The 19,279-nt window shown below is 38.8% G+C and overlaps 1 protein-coding gene across 2 annotated transcripts in view; it reads right to left on the bottom strand.

Moving 5' to 3' along the window:
- Positions 1–17,876, bottom strand: part of LOC121349269 (collagen alpha-1(XV) chain-like) — a 118,314-nt gene extending 100,438 nt beyond the window's left edge. For both annotated transcript variants that reach the window (XM_041459519.1, XM_041459520.1), the window contains exons 1-2: positions 17,760–17,876; positions 17,558–17,640 (exon numbers count right to left, since the gene is read on the bottom strand). In XM_041459519.1, coding sequence (XP_041315453.1) covers positions 17,558–17,640; positions 17,760–17,770 — 94 coding nt within the window. In that variant the 5' untranslated portion in view covers positions 17,771–17,876. The remainder of the gene's footprint in view (positions 1–17,557; positions 17,641–17,759) is intronic.
- Positions 17,877–19,279: the final 1,403 nt, after the last annotated feature.

The raw sequence follows: 19,279 nt of genomic DNA, 5'->3' as shown, positions 1-19,279 counted from the left end.
TATAAAATTTTTCATTTAAGACAATTTTTTATCCTTTGTTCCTCAAGGCTCAAACTTTTATCAGAACTTCTGAAAACAAAATTTAGCAAAAAATTCACAATCTCTCCATATAGATGGTTGAAAATGCTTTCTCTGATTTATATCTTTTATGAAAATCCTTTTGATTCTTAACATTCATAAGATTCCCACTCATTAAAAAAAAAAGTTGCCTCTGTTCAAAAATTTTTATGTGTTCAATACAGCAGGGAATCCATATTCATCCATGGAATTAATTGCAATTTTTATAAAGAGCTCATAATTATGCTGGGCAACCACTAATTGTTGTGCAATGAAGCCATCTTCCAAAGTGTCTTGACACAAATTTGGTCAACACCATTCCAGTGTCTACTGAACATTTCCATCTCCAACATAGAATGACCGAACCAGTCATTAGTCACAGATTGCAACAGTTTGATCACATCGCAGTCACTAATTGGCAAAGCTGGAAAGAAAATTGGCAGCATTCAGTAAATCTCATCTGCCCTTACTCTATTCTCTGGCAGTTTCTGTTTTCAAGGCAGTGCTGGGTCTTCATGATGCTACTTTGGCTTTATCACACTGTGTGCCAGTTTAGGATCCAAGCTTGCAGAAAACAGCAAAGATTTCAACCCCTCTGGCTCCAGTTTTCCATTGCTTTTGTATTCATTTCAGCATCCAGCTAGCCTGAATTTTCATTTTCCACAGTAAATACCATATAGACTACTCCTGTTATTGAGGTCCATAGGTCTGATTTCTTTTTCCTAATTGTTCTGAGGAGGATTTTCATAACAAAGTGAGTTTTTTAAAAAGCCTACTGATTAAAGATTTTTAGAAAACATGTGAGTGCCAATGAACTTCTGCCAAAATACAATTGTGCTTCTTTAGATGGGCCTGGCATGCTATGTAAAGTCAAGCATAAAATTGTAACTGACTTCTGCAATTCACAAGTATATCTCAAGTTCAAGGCTTCAGGACAGTTCCATAATACAGAAATCCCCATTTTGTGGCTGACACAGAGTTAGGAGTTGGACTCTGGAACCACAAATGAACTGGGAGATGATGGAACACATTTCCAAGGGTTAGTAACATTTCATATCTTACAGAATATGTGGGGGAAAATTGTTGAGAAAATGTCAACATTTCACTTTACAATAAAAAGAAACACAAATTATTATTGCTATTGTCATTTTTAAGAGTATCAGAAATGCCTAGGAAAAGCAAATGTTGACTTTATCTAGAGCTAAATCTATAGAAAGAAGATTCTGCAGCTTAGTCTCACTTCTGCAGTCCTTCTGTAGTGAAACCTTTAAGTGGGGAAAGCACAAACCTTTTTAAGGAAGGCAAAGGTACAAGTTAAAACCAATTATTATGTTTAATCATAGCAGGTTTCCCTTGGCCTTGGCACAGTTTCAAATGTAGGATATATCCAGCAGCAAGGATATATCCAGCAGCAATTGGACCAAATTTGGACTACAGTGGAAGTAAAAGACGTAAATAAAATCCTTAGCCCAGCCTCAGCAGGTGCCAGCTGTTTTTCTGCACAACGTGAGCCATACTCTGTCAGCAGCAAAGAAGGCACTCTCTTGCTACCTCGTAAGATGTCTGTTCGCATCAGTCTTCAGTGGTGGCTGGTGCCCAAGTCAGAGCACAAGTAAATGAGTAATTATGGAATACACTGTGCACTGGGAAAGTTAATCTTTCAAATCTTGCAGAATCCTTACATCTTTTTACTGGTCAGCTTGTTCCTGGAGGAACAAGAGCTGTTCTTTGTTTTAAAAAAAGTCCTTAAAAATTCATGTTCTTGCATGAATTTTAGCATCTAGTTTATCCAAATTAATGTTCATTTCCTTTAGTAGTAACCCCAGACCATCTGCTACAACCAAAAATTTTTAGAAGTTGACAGATATCCAAAGGCAGTTTTCCCTCATTAATCTCTGTAGATCAACAGTTGCCCTCTGTGTCACAATTGTGTATCTTCACTCTGGGTGCATGGAGCACCTCCCCTCACAAATGTGCTGGTTTATGGCCAGGGGTCAGAGGTTTTACAGAAATGCTTAAGAAAATAAAATTACTTTCTCTATACAACACATTGCAATCAACTTTTCTGAAGAAGAGCCACATTCAACTACTGCAAAACTGCCTTCACTTGGCTGAAATTCAAAACAATCAGGGGAAAAAGAAGCCAGTAACAATACTGAGTTCACAAAGCAGAAGACAGTTTGTTTTGAAATGATCCAGACTTCAAAGTGTCAATGTTCTACATACACAGGACTATATGTTTGAACAGTGGGCTGTAGCATGAAATGCTTTAATATAGAGAAAGAGAAAGCTGGAAGCTGTTATAAATAGCAATTTCTCTACGAACCATGACTCCATTCCCATATGCTATTCCTAATGTAAAGTTTAATAAATGACAGTTACAATGGATTTGGTCAGTACCCTTAGCATAAAAAAAAAGACATCATGAACACAGACAAAACTGATGTCTGAAACACATCAGGTTTTGCAGTTGCCACAAGGCCACTGGGTTTTGTCAGACAGAGTAAAGAGAATTTCAAAACCACCTTTATTTTTCTTGTCTGCCTAGAAAGGAGGTTCTCAAGGAGCACATGCCATTGCATCTCTCAAATTTCTACTGTTGGCCATATTAAAACAACAGATGCAAGGCAGCAAAACTAAAACCAAATTATTGTTAATAAGAAGGCAACATGGTTTTCTCTGGACAAAATACCATGCATCTAAGGGTAAGCTATGGTACCCCAAAATCATTATGAGCTGCACACAGGTCTCTCTAGTTTTTCTTGTTGGAAGTTATTATATTAGTTACCACATTAATTACTAATTTTAATAGTTAAAATGGCATTGCAAATTTGGAAAATATCTGGTTCTCTGCTTTGGCAAATAGGCATATTTTTTCTCAGTGTGTAAGCATAAATAGTTCTGTAAAAGTATGATGGAGCAGGGAATCCCAAGACCGAGAAAGATTTCATATCATCACCACCATCATCATCATGATCATCACCATCATCATCATCATCATCATCATCATCATCATCATCAGTGACAGAGTAACTTCTGGCTGTGAAAGAGGGCGTTTTGCATAGTGACATCTCTAAGCTTTTCAATCTCCAAATCATACAATGTCTGTGCTACTGTGGGGCTTTGTCCTGCACCACAAACCCTTTCAAACCTCCCTCCATACCCAGGTGAGACAAAGTTCCAGCAGTACAAAGTTCAAAATGCTTCAGGAATATCTCATAGTATCATTTGTTAGGGCTTAGATGCCCTTCTGCCACCCTTCTAACACCCTTCTGCCATTTCCATCTGACAAGGATTGCTGCTGGTACCATTGCTTCTCTGCGACAAAGGCACATAATAGGCACAGATTAATACTAAGGCAACACCCTGAAGTGACAGTCTGGATCAGAAGATTGTGCAGTGTAACTACCATTCTCTCTGAGACAATTTTAGACACCATCCAGTACATAATCACTTCAGCTACAGTAAAAGCCAGGAGGACCTTTTTTATTCTGTGTCCAGACAGGAAACTAAGACAGTGCTCTCCTCTACATGTTAAAATCTGAAGACAACTCAGTAACAAAGAGGTTCACCTCCAGAGCAGAGGCAGAAACTTCATTGCTCTGTGACAGTGTAGGTTTTGAAGAAGACACAGCAGGGCTTTCCCTCACTCCTTCTTTTGGCAGTTGCCTTTAAACTGAGGATCTTGCCTTTGGTCCGTGCCTGTGTTATGTTGCAGCTGGCTAGTCCATGTCCAGCCAGCCATGAGTCCTGCTGACTCAGACCCACAGCCTTACCCAAAAACTTGTATTCCTGGCTTGACTTTCTGGCTTCCTCATCACTGTGGACTTGTGCAATGATACAGACTCTTAGCTGAACTTGGCTGCCATCAACAAACATACTCTGATAATTTTGCTTTCTTTCTGTGGAACCATGTCCTTGCTGGTGAGGTCACTTGCTCAGAGGTTTGGCTTCCTGCTCCCTGACCACTGCAGAGCAGCCTGCCTTTGGTGCTCTCTGACAGTCTACACCTGCTATCAAGAAAATGAAAACTACAGTAACATTCTCCCAATTATGTATTTAGAGCATAAATATATTCATGACATGGCTTCAAAATGAAGAAAAACTATGAATGAAAAAATATATTCATGTAATAGAGTGCCAAAACTTTTTTGTATCTAGAGAAACACATAATGTGTAATCCGATTAATAAGAAGATACAAAGAATTTTTAAGTACAGTAATTTGTACTCTTCAAAGACAGAATTCAGCCAACTAATTCTTTGTAAGGTGAAATGTCTGTAAAACTTTATATAATGAAAAATACACTAAGAATTTATTAGTGATTCTAATTACTAGTGATTAGTGGATTAGTGATCACAACTAATCCAGACCCAAGTCTCTTCCAGCAGAATGATTTCCAGTTAGAGAAGAACAGATGTATTTGTTTCTGAGTTAAAGTTAGGAGAAAGCAGTATAGACAATGATAGCACAACTGAGTGAGGTTTTACTGCATTTTATGAATTTTGGCCTCTAAGGGAAGAATGTGTTTGCTTTCTTGATCTTGCAGCATACTCTTTTTTGTTTATTCAAGCCTTGATCCTACAGGGCTGAGATTAGCTTTTAAGAGCTAAATAAAACACCAGTTTAAGCAAGGACTCATTGTTGGTTTTAAGTTTAAAATACCCATTAATATTGTGGGTAGAAACCCTTCATAATGTTCAGTGACTACCCTAAACTAGAATGCTATTTTCTATGATGTGCATATAGCAGGAATAACACAGAACAAGAACAATAAATCACAACTTAGCTCACAGAGTCACTGATATTTTAAGACTCCAGCCCATTTAAGACAGTCTTCTGGGTCTGATTTTTTTTTTTTTTTTTTTTTTTTTTTTTTTTAAATTCGAGGCAAGCCTATTAGATAGAATAGGACAGTTTAAAAAAACTAACTCCAGGTAACATATTAGGTCCTGGAGTTAGACAGAGGGGAAATTCTCCTCCATACTCTTCCATATTGCAAAAATGAAAATATGTGTAAACAGGACATTAAAAAAAATGCAATTGGTCTTATGTACTATATTGGTCTTGCTAGTAATATAGTTAATGTGACAGCTTTTCATTTTCTGCTTTTCTGTCTTTAGACACGTGTCCATGCTCAGGTCTGTTTTGGTTTGAGAAGTATTTCTTGAACTCAGAGACTTCCCTTTTTATATTGAGAGTTTATCTAGTGCATTAGTAGAAGGACAATAATTCAGGAGGAAATGCCATCACAGTCACGATAATAACAGGTTTGCTTGTGTTAATGCAGAGGTACAGTCTGCCTCTGTCCCAAACAGCTGAAGTCTGTGACTGAAGTCACTGTGACAGGATCCTTCTGATACTGAGTGCAAACAGCTGCAGAGAAGGATGGACCCCAGAGTTCGTGGTCAGTGTAGCCTGCCTGACCATGAGTCCCTGAAAGGCCAGAGAGCAAGAAGGCATATAAATTTCAGAAATCTTTCACCTCTACTCTCTTGGAAAGGGAGGACAAGAGCATTGTTTAAAGAGCCTCACGATCAGCAGGACCATGAGGAAAGATGAGAAATCATATGGTTACAGTAACATATTCCTGTGTTTTCCTCCAAGATTATTTTCCCAAAAGCATTCTACAGAACTTCAAAACAAAACAAAATGAGAAACAGAAGTGGAAATTGAAAGGGAGGAGAAAGAGTCAAATGGAGAAATAAAAATGGAGAAAGAGTCAAATGGAGAAAGGGGAAAAGAGAAAAGGGGAAAAGGGAAAAAGGAAGAAAGTGAAAAATGGATAATGAAAAAGGTATATCCTTTGACCTATCTTCAGACAAGCATATAAAGTGGAAAAGGCTAATTTGATTCCATATGGTTATTGGGTATAAGTATTAACAGCCTATCAGGTCTCTGATTGTTCTAACAAGGCTCACAAACAGCAAGGGATTAAGACAGCCAAGCACAATCCACGTCTTTTAGTATTAACTATATTCACTTTCCTCATCTTTGATTGCCCTTTTCTCTGATCATATCACTGAGAATGAGGCTCAGAAACAAAATAACCATGCAAAACCCAATTTTAAGTTCCCTTTTTAAAAATCACAGGAAAAAGTAGTTTGCAAGAGCCCTGCAAAAGTCATCTAATCCAATGTGCTGCTTAGTGCAGGGCTATCCTGAAGAATAGTGTTGTCAAGAACCCTATCTAGTCAAGTTTCGAAATACTTGTAAGAAAGGAGATTCCACAAACCCTCTCACCAACTTCTTCCAGAACTTAACTGCTGCCATGGTGAGGATTTTTTTCCCCATTTTTTCAATCAAAATTTCCTTTGTGGCATCTTTTGGCTGCTACTTATTACTTTCTTCTTGCCCTGTTTTACTCTCTAAGAAGAGTCTGCCTCTTTTGTCTCTCCCACCATTCAAACAGCGATGATGAGGACCACATCATCACCTTGCCCAAGAGTGGAAACTTCTTGAGGTACAGGGTGGCTGAAGTTCCTAAGAAAGACAACAACTAGGATCTACAAGTCAACAATAATAGAATACTGAACAGGAGCAGCTGACAAAATGGTGATATACCAATAAAGTGAGAGAGAGAGAGGCTGTCAAAAATAAGAGGCTATTTTAGCTGCTTAACAAGAAGCTTCATCTTGAGATGAAGAATGCCTTAAGTTTCTAAATTGCAGCAAGACAGGCTCAGTTTGGGAAACCCACAGGTAACATGAATGTGAACCCTCAATCTTTATGCTTTCCCTACAACTTCTGAGATGTATTTTAAGTAAACTGGCAGTTGAGAACTCTTTGTTTCATGTCCATTACAGAGGCAGAGAACCATCTGAAGCCTGTAAAACTGATCCACTTCCACTTCAGGACAGATAAAGGCATTATGACCAAGTTCCTCTCCGATCCTTGTGCAGATGCAAGAGGATGTGGAGACAAGTACTGAGTGTCTCCCTGCCTCTTATGGTTTCAAAATGCAAAGTTTGCTCCTTCTACATACTGTGAATCAAAAATGGAAAGGCTGAAAGAAGTTGGAGGTACACAGTTGTCACAGCCTCCTCAGTAAGGAAATAAACACCACCTGTCAACCATTTTGATGATGGTGTCATTCTAACAGACTGTTCCACACGAATTTTCCTTCATGATTTCAGTCTGCATTGTTTGTTTAGGTTTAGAAATTCATCCATGAAGAAAACACAACAGAGCTAAGTATTCAGACACAGGAAAACCTTTTGTTCATATCAGATAAACATATCACACACACCGAGATAGTTAATATTTCCAAAATACTTCGGTGTATCGTCATTACACACAGAACAGAGGACAAGACAAGGTATTCATGCAGATGGTCTTGCTTTCCCCGTAGTTGTTTCAGGCATTTGTACCAAATCTTGTATTTACTATTGTTTGGCTGACTGTACAGCAGCTAAATGAACAGTAGCTTCTTTTCAATGCTCTTTATGGAAATTTTGCAATGTTTCTGTAAACAATATGTCTTGGAATAGGACACTTAAGATATGAGTAGCTTCAGTGCATCAGAGGGCTTGTAAGCAAGTATTAATTTAACATTCATACTGTATATACTTGGGAGTGTCTGCGTTAACTCCTAAATGGAGCAGCAGTTTTATCCCCACTTCCTTTTTTTTTAATGAAAACTTCTTTGTTGAACAAGTCAAAGCTCACGTGGGCAAAGCAGTAACAGAGTTGCCACAATTCCATCCTGTCTTTTGAAATTCTGTAAGAGAAGTGTAAAAAAGGAGATACAATACTTCAGGTCACCAGTGGTTTGTTCATTTTTCCACTGAAAAAGCATCCTTGAAATTTTATGAATGTTTACACTTGCACTGAACACCGCCCCCACTCCCCAACTCATCATATCTCTGGATCAGGATGTTGCCATGTGGTATTCATTTGTCAGATTTGCATCTCGTGATAGATTTAAGTTTCACTTTAAGTGCATCAGAAAAAAAGCATACACCCCCAAAACACCCTGAAAACCCAACATACAAATAAACCAACAAAAATGCATGTAGAATCAAAGCCTTGATTATAATATAGGGCCACCTCAAGCAGGACTTTGAGTTCAGTCAAGTACTGTTTGGTAAAAACAAATGGAGCTATACACTAATATGACACACGTTATAGAACACTGAAAACTAAAACTCTTTCAGGTAAGTGTGTTTACATTAATACCATTCCACTACAATAACTAATAGGTTATTTTGATCAAGAGCCAGATTTTTTCAGCTGAGACAACTTTCAAAACTAGTATGTGTTTTATACCTTTCCTGTAATCGCATGTGAAAGGAACTAAAGACAGAAACTAAAAAAAAAAAATCAAACCATGTGGGTTAAACCACATTCATGGCCAGCCTGAACAGGATGAAATGTTTCCTTGTTTTTTACTGTGAAAAGCATGAAAGGGTTCGAGTCATGTATACCCACACCCACAAGCACCACAAAGTGGCAGCACTACTGTGGAGCATTCATTACAGATGAGTGGTTCCGCCTTACCGAGTCAAAAGCTGTGCTGGTTTGGCAGAGTGTTGAAACAGATGGAACTGGAACAGCCTTTGGAAAGTTGAAGACTAAGAAAAGCTAAGACTTTGGCCCTCTGAGAATAAAAAAGCATCACATTCACAGAAGTGACGCAGTATATTAAGTTGGTCCATAGCTAACCAAAGCAGGATGGCAAAAGTAAAAATCTTTACTGTGGGGAGACACTGCTCCCTCACACCTCCCTCTGTGAGGCAGCCAAAGCACTGGCAAGAAGGATTCCTAACCAATGGATATTTTGGTGTTAGGAATTCCAAAAATGAGAGGATTCCTAGAAAAGCCTTAGGTTTTGCATCATTCTCTCCACAGTTTGCTTTGTAGACCACCATGTACACATTAATGCCTAATAATTACTGAGGCTACCAGCACATTTGTTTCAACTATCCACAACTTTTTTACACCTGAAGATTTACCTTCCCGTGCAACACAATAGCGCTGAGACAGACACCTTCTTTGGGACAGAAAGAAACACAGGGAGAAGCAGCAACAATTCTAAATTAATATAATTCAAGAAATGTTGTACCTGCAGTGTGTGCTTGACAGCTGTTAGTTAACAAATTAAGACATCAAACATGCCATGATACAGTGCATATGCATAATGATGGGGAAAAAAGGGCTTGATACATATTGTCATCTGGTTTCTTTGGTACTGTCAAAGAGCAGAAAATAATAAATGTAGAAAAGCTATACAGTTCTTTTCCAACCCCAAACAGATCTGCTCTTTCTAGTTGCCTGTTTTTCAAATGGGCATGGCTCGCAGCTCAAGTGTTGCAGTTCAAATTTATTTTACTGATTCCTTGTTAAGTGGTTCATGCTGTTGTACCCCCATATTCTCCCCAAGTTGGTTTACCCTCCCTCAAAGCTGTCCCTCATGCCATTCCCCACCCCTTGTTCCAGATCTTTCCCTGCCTATCAAGGCAACCCAGCCCTTGATTCCCAAACCTTCTCTGCCACTTAAACCTTGAGCCAATCCCTGTCTGCAACACCGCTTTGGAATTCTCCTACTCCCCAAAGCCCCATTGGCCCATGTGACCCATCCTCTCCACCCTCCTACCCCAATTGGCCCCAGACACTGGATGTAATCCCCTCACCCCTCCCCTGAGGATTCCCTGTTGGTTAGTTGTTTGTATCCGTGCCCTGTTCATATTTGTACAAATACCCCTTGCGCTGGAGTGCCTGGGGCTCTTTGTGTCTCATCTGTTTATGTGGAATAAGTGTTTCCTTGTGGCACATCAAGACAGAGAACCTCCTCTGTTCTTCTCTGCCTGGTCCCTGTCATGGCTTGTGTCTGGCACTTTAGAGCAAGTGGCTCTGAATGTTCTGCCTCAGTTAATCCCCATACTGAGGGAGTTCCCCACTCCTGGCGTTGCGCTGGAGTTCTAAGAGTTAGCCCGGGTTCCGATAGCCACAACACTCAAGTTGTAAAATTTTTGAAGGGATTGCTCTTGATTATGGGACTAGATTCTACCTGAGATGTTCAGGGTTCAATCTATCACACAATTTATGTTGTGAATGAAGATGGTAAGGAGTGTTGGGCTCAGTATGCGCCACAAAGTAGTGCACTGATGGAGTGGTAACTGGCACGCAGTAACTGCACTTCACACCACTGATTACGCCCCTTCAAGCACATGTCAGACTGTTGTCAATATGCATCACTGCTCACTCATCTCATCCTTACTTCAAGAGTTTATCTACGTGGATGTTACAGGAGACAGTGCTGAAAGTCTTACACAAATACGAGCTGTCTTTTCCTCACACACTGTGCTGGTCATTTCATTGCTTAAGGCTATGAGATTCCCGGGCAAGATTTTCCCTTTCCCACTTTTCTGCTGACTACTCCTAATCACCTTGTTCTTAGTAGAATGTCTTCCACAGTAATGTGCTCCCATGCCTTCCCAGGAACTGAGGTCAGCTGCTCAGCCTGCAGATCCCCAGGTCCTGCTCCTTGCTCTTGTTGAAAATAGGAGTGACACTGGATTTTTCCCCGTTCATAGGATCTTCTGATCACCACAGTCTTTCAAAGATTGTATTCCAAAGTTCTGTTTCAATGATATCAGCCAGTTTGATGAGCCCTCATGGATGTGTCTCATGAGGTCCTGTAAACTTGCAGATATCCAACTGACTTCAATGTCCCTTCTCTCAGTCTGCCTCAATGGAGGACTTGAATTCATGCCTTCATACTTTCCCAGTGGGCTCAGAGTCTCAGTTTTCTGGAGGGAAATCTTACTGGTAAAAAGTGAGGCAAAGAAGGTGTTGAGTACCTGGGTTGTTTCCATGCCCCATCACCAGATTCATCACCCCATTTAATTTTGCAGCAGATCCACATTTTCTCTTAATAATTTTTTTTTCTGCTGGTATACCTGTAAAATCCTTTCTTGTTGCACTTCTCTTCCGTTGCTAAATTTAATTCCAACTGGGTTTTGACTTTCCTGAGCTCATTCCCATGCTCTCAGACTGTGTCTCTATATTTTTGCCATGCTACCTGACCCTGTTTGCAACTCTCATATGTTTAATTTTACTGTTTGAGTGTACTTATATGAAATATCACCAGAGATGAATCAGAGCTTCGATGTCACACAGGTTTATGTTCTGTAACTGTTTTTCAGCAAACCCCAGTTACAAGCTACTCAAAATATCCCCAGCTTATAGGAAATTTTGAAGCATGTCTTGGAGCACTATTCTTTTCTCTCAAGAGTCATCAGCTTACTCTTTAGCAGGCAGCACAAAATATAAAATTACTTCTAGGTGGGTTCTGTTCTCCTTGAGTTAGGTTATGTGTGTCATTTCTAAAAAAAGGGCAGTGATTATAAAATGCAATGAGTAATGACAAATGCTATCATGCCCTCTTGGTCACCGACCACCAAAAAAGTACAGAGAAAATAAAATCTATATTCTGCTTTCCAAAGAAGCAGAGCCAGACATCATGACTATGTATGGAACTCTGATTTCACAGTTCAGAGCAAGATATATCACAAATAGGAGTGAAAGTTAATGCTACCTGAGCAGTTATAAGTTACTGCAGTAACTCTTCACAGCAAGAAGTGGATTCAGTGGCAGCAGAGGAGGTAGACCCAGGATGATAAGACCCAAGAGGTTCCCAAATATAGAATGAACTGGCTGAAGCCCTTACTTGTTAGTATTTTGTCTTCTCTACTGAAGGTAAAGCAAAAGACCATGAGTGATGGGGCAGTTGATATTCAAATCTCATTGCTGAATCACTGTTACCAGATTTATGCTTCCAGTAATTTAATGTTTTGAATAAAACACATTTGAGTGCTTCCAGAAAACCCTGGTTCTTTTCAGAACCCTTCAGGAAAACTTGGTACAGACCCCAGTTCTTCTCAGACTGGGCTGTAAGGTAGCCACAAATGATTTAAAACACTGCAATTGCTTTTTGAGACACATTTAGCTCTGGCAGTTGCTTTTTCCAAGGTTTTCTGACCAGAAAGTATCCTGAATAATACATCTGTGATTTCACGCTACTCATATGCAAATGAGGTTTGCTCATTTTATTCATTCTTTGGGAGAATGCTACCTGCATTTGACTCTCTGCAACATTTATGAATTTTTAGGTTTGAGAGTAGGAGCTGCTAGAGATGGGAATGTTTCATTAAGAGAATTAACCACAGTCTAAATTGCTGTTTGATTTTGTTGCTTTATGAACCTGCTGTAATTGTGCAGGTTGGCCAAATGGGAAAAGATTGTTTGAGGACTTAAAATTAATGATGATAAATAGACATACTCTCTTAAATAGTTAATGACATTAATGACAGCCTAAATAAAGCAATCAGATTTCACTGAACTGTAAAATTTACTGTCTTTCTAGCCATGGCACGCTTGCATAAATTGGGAAACGTACTGTATGAATTTGGTCAAATATGAGACACCGCTACAAGAAAAACCAAACTGATCCATGGCTAACACAGTGAAGGAAAGGGGAGGAAATCACAACCAAAGGGACAGACATCCTCCAAAAGAAGCATTTGATCTCATAATTAACATGTTAGAATAAGAAACATGTTCTTTGGAAACCTTTGAATATACCAAACATAAGTAATGTAGTCAGATCTTTCCTTGTGATGCTCGTTTATTGGAATGATCCTTCAAATCTAAGTGCTAGTGACAAATGCAAGCACAAATGTGACTTTGAGTTCTATTCAAGATTATGGAAACAACTGCTTACTCCAGACTTCTAGTGTGCCCAAGGACGCCTCCAGAGAGGAAATTAAGACAGTCATTATAACAGTATATCCACCCCAGCTGGTTTCCTCTTCTGAGGCCTCAAAAAAAAGCTAAAAAATGTCTTCTGTTGCCTGGTAGAGTTGCTTAGGAAGCATGCAGTTTATTGTCCAAGAGAATTAACATGTAGAGAGCATTACATGGAAAAAGAATCCATTTAGAAAAGGGATAAAATGGAACAAATTTTCTAAGTCAGGTTTGTTCTACTGGTGTTATCAGTCTCTTCAGCTACTGAAAGAGGTGACCCCAACTGAAACAAACTGATTTTCTATTGTAAATTACTGTGTTCTGCATAGAAAGGCTCTTTTTTCAGCTATGAAATCAGGCTCAGCTCCACATTAAAAACATGCACAACAGCTGGTAACAGCTTGAAGACGTGCCTGAAGGATCACAGTGGCTCATTCAATTTAGACTCAACTGCAGTTTGATGATGTCCAAATGCGCATTCTAGTACAAGAGGATTGCAATGCCATCTGAGTTCTCTTTAAGGAGGATTGTGCTTTATTATCACTGTAATTGTGTCTTGTCTTTGGAAAGAATAGACTGAGCCATCCCCATCACACGTGTAATTGCACACATTTGACACTCAGGGCACATACAGTAATTACTTGGTAGAAACAAGATTTAGATGCATAGACAAGTTTGTTTACACTCATGATGTCAGTTTACTGTGAAGAGAAGTTCCGGTTCTCTGCTTGTAAGAATCACACCAGCTGATCATCAGCCAATGAAAGTCAATAATTCACAATTCCTCCATTAAACTCAGCAGGTCAGGAGTGCAGAGTTTATGTCAACAGCCTAATGACAGCCTTTCTGTGTACAGAGGGCCAATGAAAGAGACAAATATTTACTTTATATAAACTATTGCTAAGCATGTTATTTAGGCCAAGAAAGAGCTGTTCAGTTTGGCTAATAATAAAACCCAGATGTCAATGAGAAATTTGTAAAGCTTCTTTTAGAGCTCATAAACATAACATAAACTGCAGAACCACACACATTTAAACATTTTTAAAATATCTTTTTAAAATGCAGGCACTGATTTGACTGTAAAGAACTGAGAAACACTGCTAACTGCCTAGATAGCCTAGAAGAATAATTGTCACTTCTGCAAGAACTAGAGCAAGTCATAGGGAGGAGTCTATCACTCAAACTTCAGCAGGGCTGGCATTGAGATTTTCTAACTTTATCTCTCTCCTCTCTCCACAGTTTGGGTGCCAGCACGTTCAAGACTGTGCTCTGAGTACCTGCAGTTCACTAACTTAATTCGTTGTTGAAGAAGCAAAACATGTTAAGAGCAGCCAGGGTAATTAGTGTAAATCAAGATACATTGTCAGGCATAATTAAGGGCGAAGTACATGCACTGCAAGGCAGTACCAGATAAATAAGACAGACCATGCTTTTATGAACAGATAGATGCATGTCAATTGAACAAAAGAGGAGTGATTAAGTAATTCATTAAGACACCAACATATCTTCAGTCCTCCTATACAAACCCAAGAAGAATAGGGTACTGTATTTGCAAAATTTTTGTGAACACAAGAGAAAAACTGCAAAAGCTCCCCATGGCTCAAATAACGTTACATTTGAGTGAAGAGGAAGACAGCATTTTATTCCTTATCTATTTGCACATGTGCTATCCTAGCTGCAGTGAAATGGACAAAAAACTATCAACAGAGGTAGTAAAATTCATCATTCTAACTCAGAGAAACCGCTGAGATTTCATAACTCCTGTTCAGTTTCACTCTGAAGCAAGGTCACATTATTTCTTAAAAGTTTTGTTGAAGTAATGACTAAATCCCATCAATTTACAGACCATGGAACTGAATTTTGAAGTTCTTAAATGTTTGTTTTACAACTAGTAGTTCATTGCTTCAAATATAATTTTTAGATACTTTCTCTTTTTTTATTTGCTGTTTTATTCTACCATGAAAGCAGTAACCAGAAATTCTAGGACTTGGAAATGAAAGCAAGACTTCTACTAAAAGACCCAACATCTCACAAGTTTACTACAAAGTTAAACTACAGCCCAGAAGTTCTCAAACAATTTCAAAGACTATCATCTGAATGACAACTTTCCATCATTCTTTCCCCCCCTCTTTTTCTATGTAGGAAATAATCATAACTACAGAATTTCCTCAAGAGAAACAAGACTTGGTCAAAACATTGTTCCTGATAGGAAACAGATTAAAAATTTCTAACTAATCTTTCTAGTATCTCTCCCAAAGTCATAAAAGAGCTCAAGCCCTCTGCTGGACATCTGCTGAGGCTTTTGTTTTATTCAGCACCTTCAACCCTGCTCCACAATTCAGTGCTCCCCTGGGGAAAACAAGAAGACAAAGATGGTGAAGGCAAAGATGGCAATTTTTTCTAAAATCTGAGGGTGACTGCTTTGTTTTCAGGTTTGTAAAAAATAACTTACCCCTTCCCCATCTCTCAGTGAATAGTTCAATCCCTGAACAATTTTCTTGCCATTATTTAACCAACTCAAGAACATCTTAAGGTATTTTTTTCCTTCTTGCATGTGGCCAGCACAATGGTACAACAGAAGGCACATGCGCCAATCCTCTAAAACTGCACTTACTCATTCACAGTTTTTCATTCAAATTAATTTAGAGATACCCATCTGTGCTATGGGTAGATAGAGTAGAGCTAGGCTCAGAAAAGCAGTACAGCATTATTCACAGGGCTGGAGAATCCTGGAAAGCAGTAACCTAGAAGGAGACAGTGACCAAAAGGACACTGGATAAAGCATATGTTTAGTAGCAAAAGACCTGAATAGCAGAGGGCCAGTTCATCACTCTGTGTCTCCAAGCATTTTCATCTTAAATACACAGTTTATTTCTGTGCACTCTACTGCTGAAAGGAACTGTGAGAAAGGAAAATGAGGTTATTTCTCCAATAGTTAGACTGAAAGATTTAAAGTATGAAACTCTTCCCTTCAATTACAGGTAGAATTTCTATTGGTCATGTATTTGCAGCACCAGAAGGAAAGGAATATTATTCCTGTCTCTGACGTTCAACACCTGATATCAGAAGATGAAATAATTTAAATCAAGTGTTAGGAAAAGGTGCTGGGTAATAGAAAGCATGAGACCCCCATTATGTCAAGCAGTTAAAAATCATATGTGAAAAATTAATAAACATTTGGGAACAGGAACTTCTGTGTTAATAGACACGTGAGTAGGGAATATGAGGCCAAGTCAATTATGAAGGAATATATTCCCAGAGCAGTGTCTAAGTCTCCAGTGATATTAGGACACTTCCATAACCTCACTTGATCTTCATTCATGGTAAGGTTAGGAGTCCTTCCAGCAGCAGTAAAATTCTGCACTGAAAGAAACTCTTCAGAAACAATAGTGATTATCTTTCCTACTTCTGACATCTGATCTGACTTTCACAGATAGGAGATTTTAAAAAAACAGATATTCAGGTAAGAGAAACTAGCATAGATCCACCAAAAAAGAAGTTGTGTGTCCAATAAATATTTGCAGGATTTGTCACTTTACTTGCAGCTCTAATGATCTTCTGATTATTTACTTGTGTGTGCCAAATTTGGTTCTCTCCTGTCCAGACCTGTCTCATGCACTGTCATTCATCAGCTCAAGAAAAACATTTTTACCTGTTGCAACATATCTGCCTCCAGTGGATAGACAATTTATTATATATCAGTCACCATTTTGATATACATTTCTTAATTCTAAGAGCTGGTTTCTGTTTGTTTCCTTAATTAATTACATGTACAGCATTACATATTTCTCGTCTGTACCTACAGCATTTTTTACTGATAACTAATACGTGACTTTTTCTTCTACTGAAATAACTACCTGGGGCTTTGGCTTTTAGATGCTAAAGTGTCAGTGATCTATGAGAGTGTCAATTGAAAGGCAAAAACCATTGAATAACAATAAAGTCTTCATGTGTGGTACTTCCCATCAATACTTTCTAATGCTCCTATCACACAGTTATCTAGAGGTCATTTACATAACAAATGCCAACTAGTTTTGCAAGAAAGTTAAAAAAGCTTTTTGGTGTAAATATCACCATTCCTAATGGCAAAGTAGTATGTGAAACTTTTTCTCTTTTCTCAAAATTACATGTAAACTTTTAAATCAGTGTTGTCTCTCACTAGTTAAATGTAAGGCTAAGCCTTCCGGTGATGCTGAGGAATTTGGCTGTGTTACAAGAACGTATGATCTGAAATTACAAAAAGACTTTTCACTGAAAGTCCATGAAGACTGGACTGGTAAAACTAAACATTTAACTCAAGTAATTAGAAAATCTCAATTTGTCCAGGCTTTTACCCGGAGAAATCTCTATGCACTGGAACGAGCATCACATCTGTCTTTGCACTCACACCATCCCTGGCACATTCCTGATGTGCCCACAGTGACACATGTATCTATCCGAATTGTAAAACTTACAGTATTCTGAATTTCCTTAAAGTACTTTCTGTTAACGATTGCACTCTGAAGATACATTGAGAAAGCTGTCATGACAGGCTGCCTTAGAGCTGGAGAACCAATGTATTTATTTATCCTCATTCAGAATGAATGGGAATTTAAGCTCCTAACTCACAGCAGCTTTCCTATATTAAATGATGAACAGTAAGAAGCAGATAAAATGAAGATCTGAAATGGCAGAGCCTCTTTCCATATTAGGAAAGCAAATCTTAAAATCCACACTTACTCTCAAATTATAAACATGATTTGGAGAAGCCTTACCTTCTATGATCTGAGCTGCTGCACCAGCATGGATTGACAAGCCAAAGAGCAGTAGCGACAAGTCCCAGGTCCACCAGGCATGCCTGGAGCAGGTGTGCCAAAAAAAAAGGAGGGTGGGGGAAGAATGAGACCAAAGAGTGTAACACAGAAACACATGGTAGGGGGGAAAGAAAAAGTAAAATTTAGAAGAAAGAGTTCTTACCATGAGAGCATTTTCTGAAAGTCAGTGGAAAGAACTTAAGTGAGAAAAAAGTGCAGTGCACATGAGTTTTATGCTTATGAAAATAAGAAGTTAATAAAAACTGGAGCCTGCTGTTTCGCCTCCAACGTTCAGACACAAGTGGAACAAAGGCAGCACTCAGGCTCTCTGTGTGACTCACTGCAATTCACTGCTCCAGCTCTGAAATCTGACTCCGTGTATACTTTCCTGTCAGACCACTGCCGAAAACTTCCTACTGTATTTATGGATGGACACCCCTTACTGCTGTGCACCATCCCAGCGCTGTCATTATCCAGCTCACTCGTTATGCTGTGTACCCTGACAGGCAGCAGCACAGCTTCTCCAGCTTCCCCTCCTGCCTGCTCACAGTCTCCACTTATTCAATAAAAAATTACCTCCAACATCCTTTCATCCAGCATTACACAGGCAGTGATACAAATTCTTATATGGAATGAACATTTCTCCTGCCATTCTAGCCAAACTTCATCAGAAGCAAGTTTGAAGGTACGTGCAGGACAGAGCGGCAGTTAAATGGCAACAAACGCCTGGGATTCACACCTGCACTGTGTTACAGATTTTATCACCTACAAAGACATTTTGAAGTACACCCTTTTCTCTGACAAGTTCTCTAAGTTTAATACTCATATTTACAGAGATTTACACCCTGCATGTAGTTTGAGAGTGTGTCTCTGCCTCAGCAGCTGCACATTTATGTGTCTGCTATACAGATCCTGTAGCTGAGCATTTCTAATAGTTTCCATTAAAAGTGTTACTTCACTCCTCCCTCCTAACTCAATGAAAAGCATTTTTTTCCACTTGTAGTTCTTCTAAGCTAGCACTTGCCCAAGAAAGAAATTCTGCAAGGATATGCTTGAAATTAATCTGACAATTTTTAAGTCATCAGATGTTTAACAAAGGCTGCAATTGTCACTTTTTGGCTTGGGCAGGAGAGAGCTTGGAAAGTTCTGCATATGGAAAGAGACCAGTTCTAGATCTACCAGGGCTTCTGGTAGATCTAGGCTGAAAAGTGCTGAAGATCACCTTAGGAGAATCAAAACTAAAATGATTTACCTAGGATGGGAAGTGGAAGACAGGAGCAAAGCTTGCAGTAATGAAAGAACAATCCCAATCAATAAACAAAATTAGGAAAAATTTCATTTTACTCTGAATAAAATGTTTGAGTTTGGGGGTGGTGGTATTTAGTTGGCTATTTTGGGGGAGGTTTGTTACTGGGTTATTTTAGTGGCTTTTTGTTGTTGCTGTTGTTGGGGTTTTTTGATTGCTAATTTATTTATTTACATTTTGTTAAATAGGAAATACAGGGGTTAGGGCTTTAAAATCTAGAATATTGATTCTACCCCAGACTCCTCGTTTTGGTTAGAAACCACAACAGGTCAGGTCTCTCCAGGTATAATTTTAACTAAGCTGCAGACCAGTATTATTTGCTATCCACCTTCTCCATAATGACAAGGAACGAAGAGATCAAATTATATGTAATCAAG

The sequence above is a fragment of the Pyrgilauda ruficollis genome, unplaced genomic scaffold, assembly GCF_017590135.1.
Source record: "Pyrgilauda ruficollis isolate IOZ18807 unplaced genomic scaffold, ASM1759013v1 scaffold137, whole genome shotgun sequence".
Taxonomy (NCBI): Eukaryota; Metazoa; Chordata; class Aves; order Passeriformes; family Passeridae; genus Pyrgilauda; species Pyrgilauda ruficollis.
This window is presented reverse-complemented; position numbering and strand designations above follow the sequence as displayed.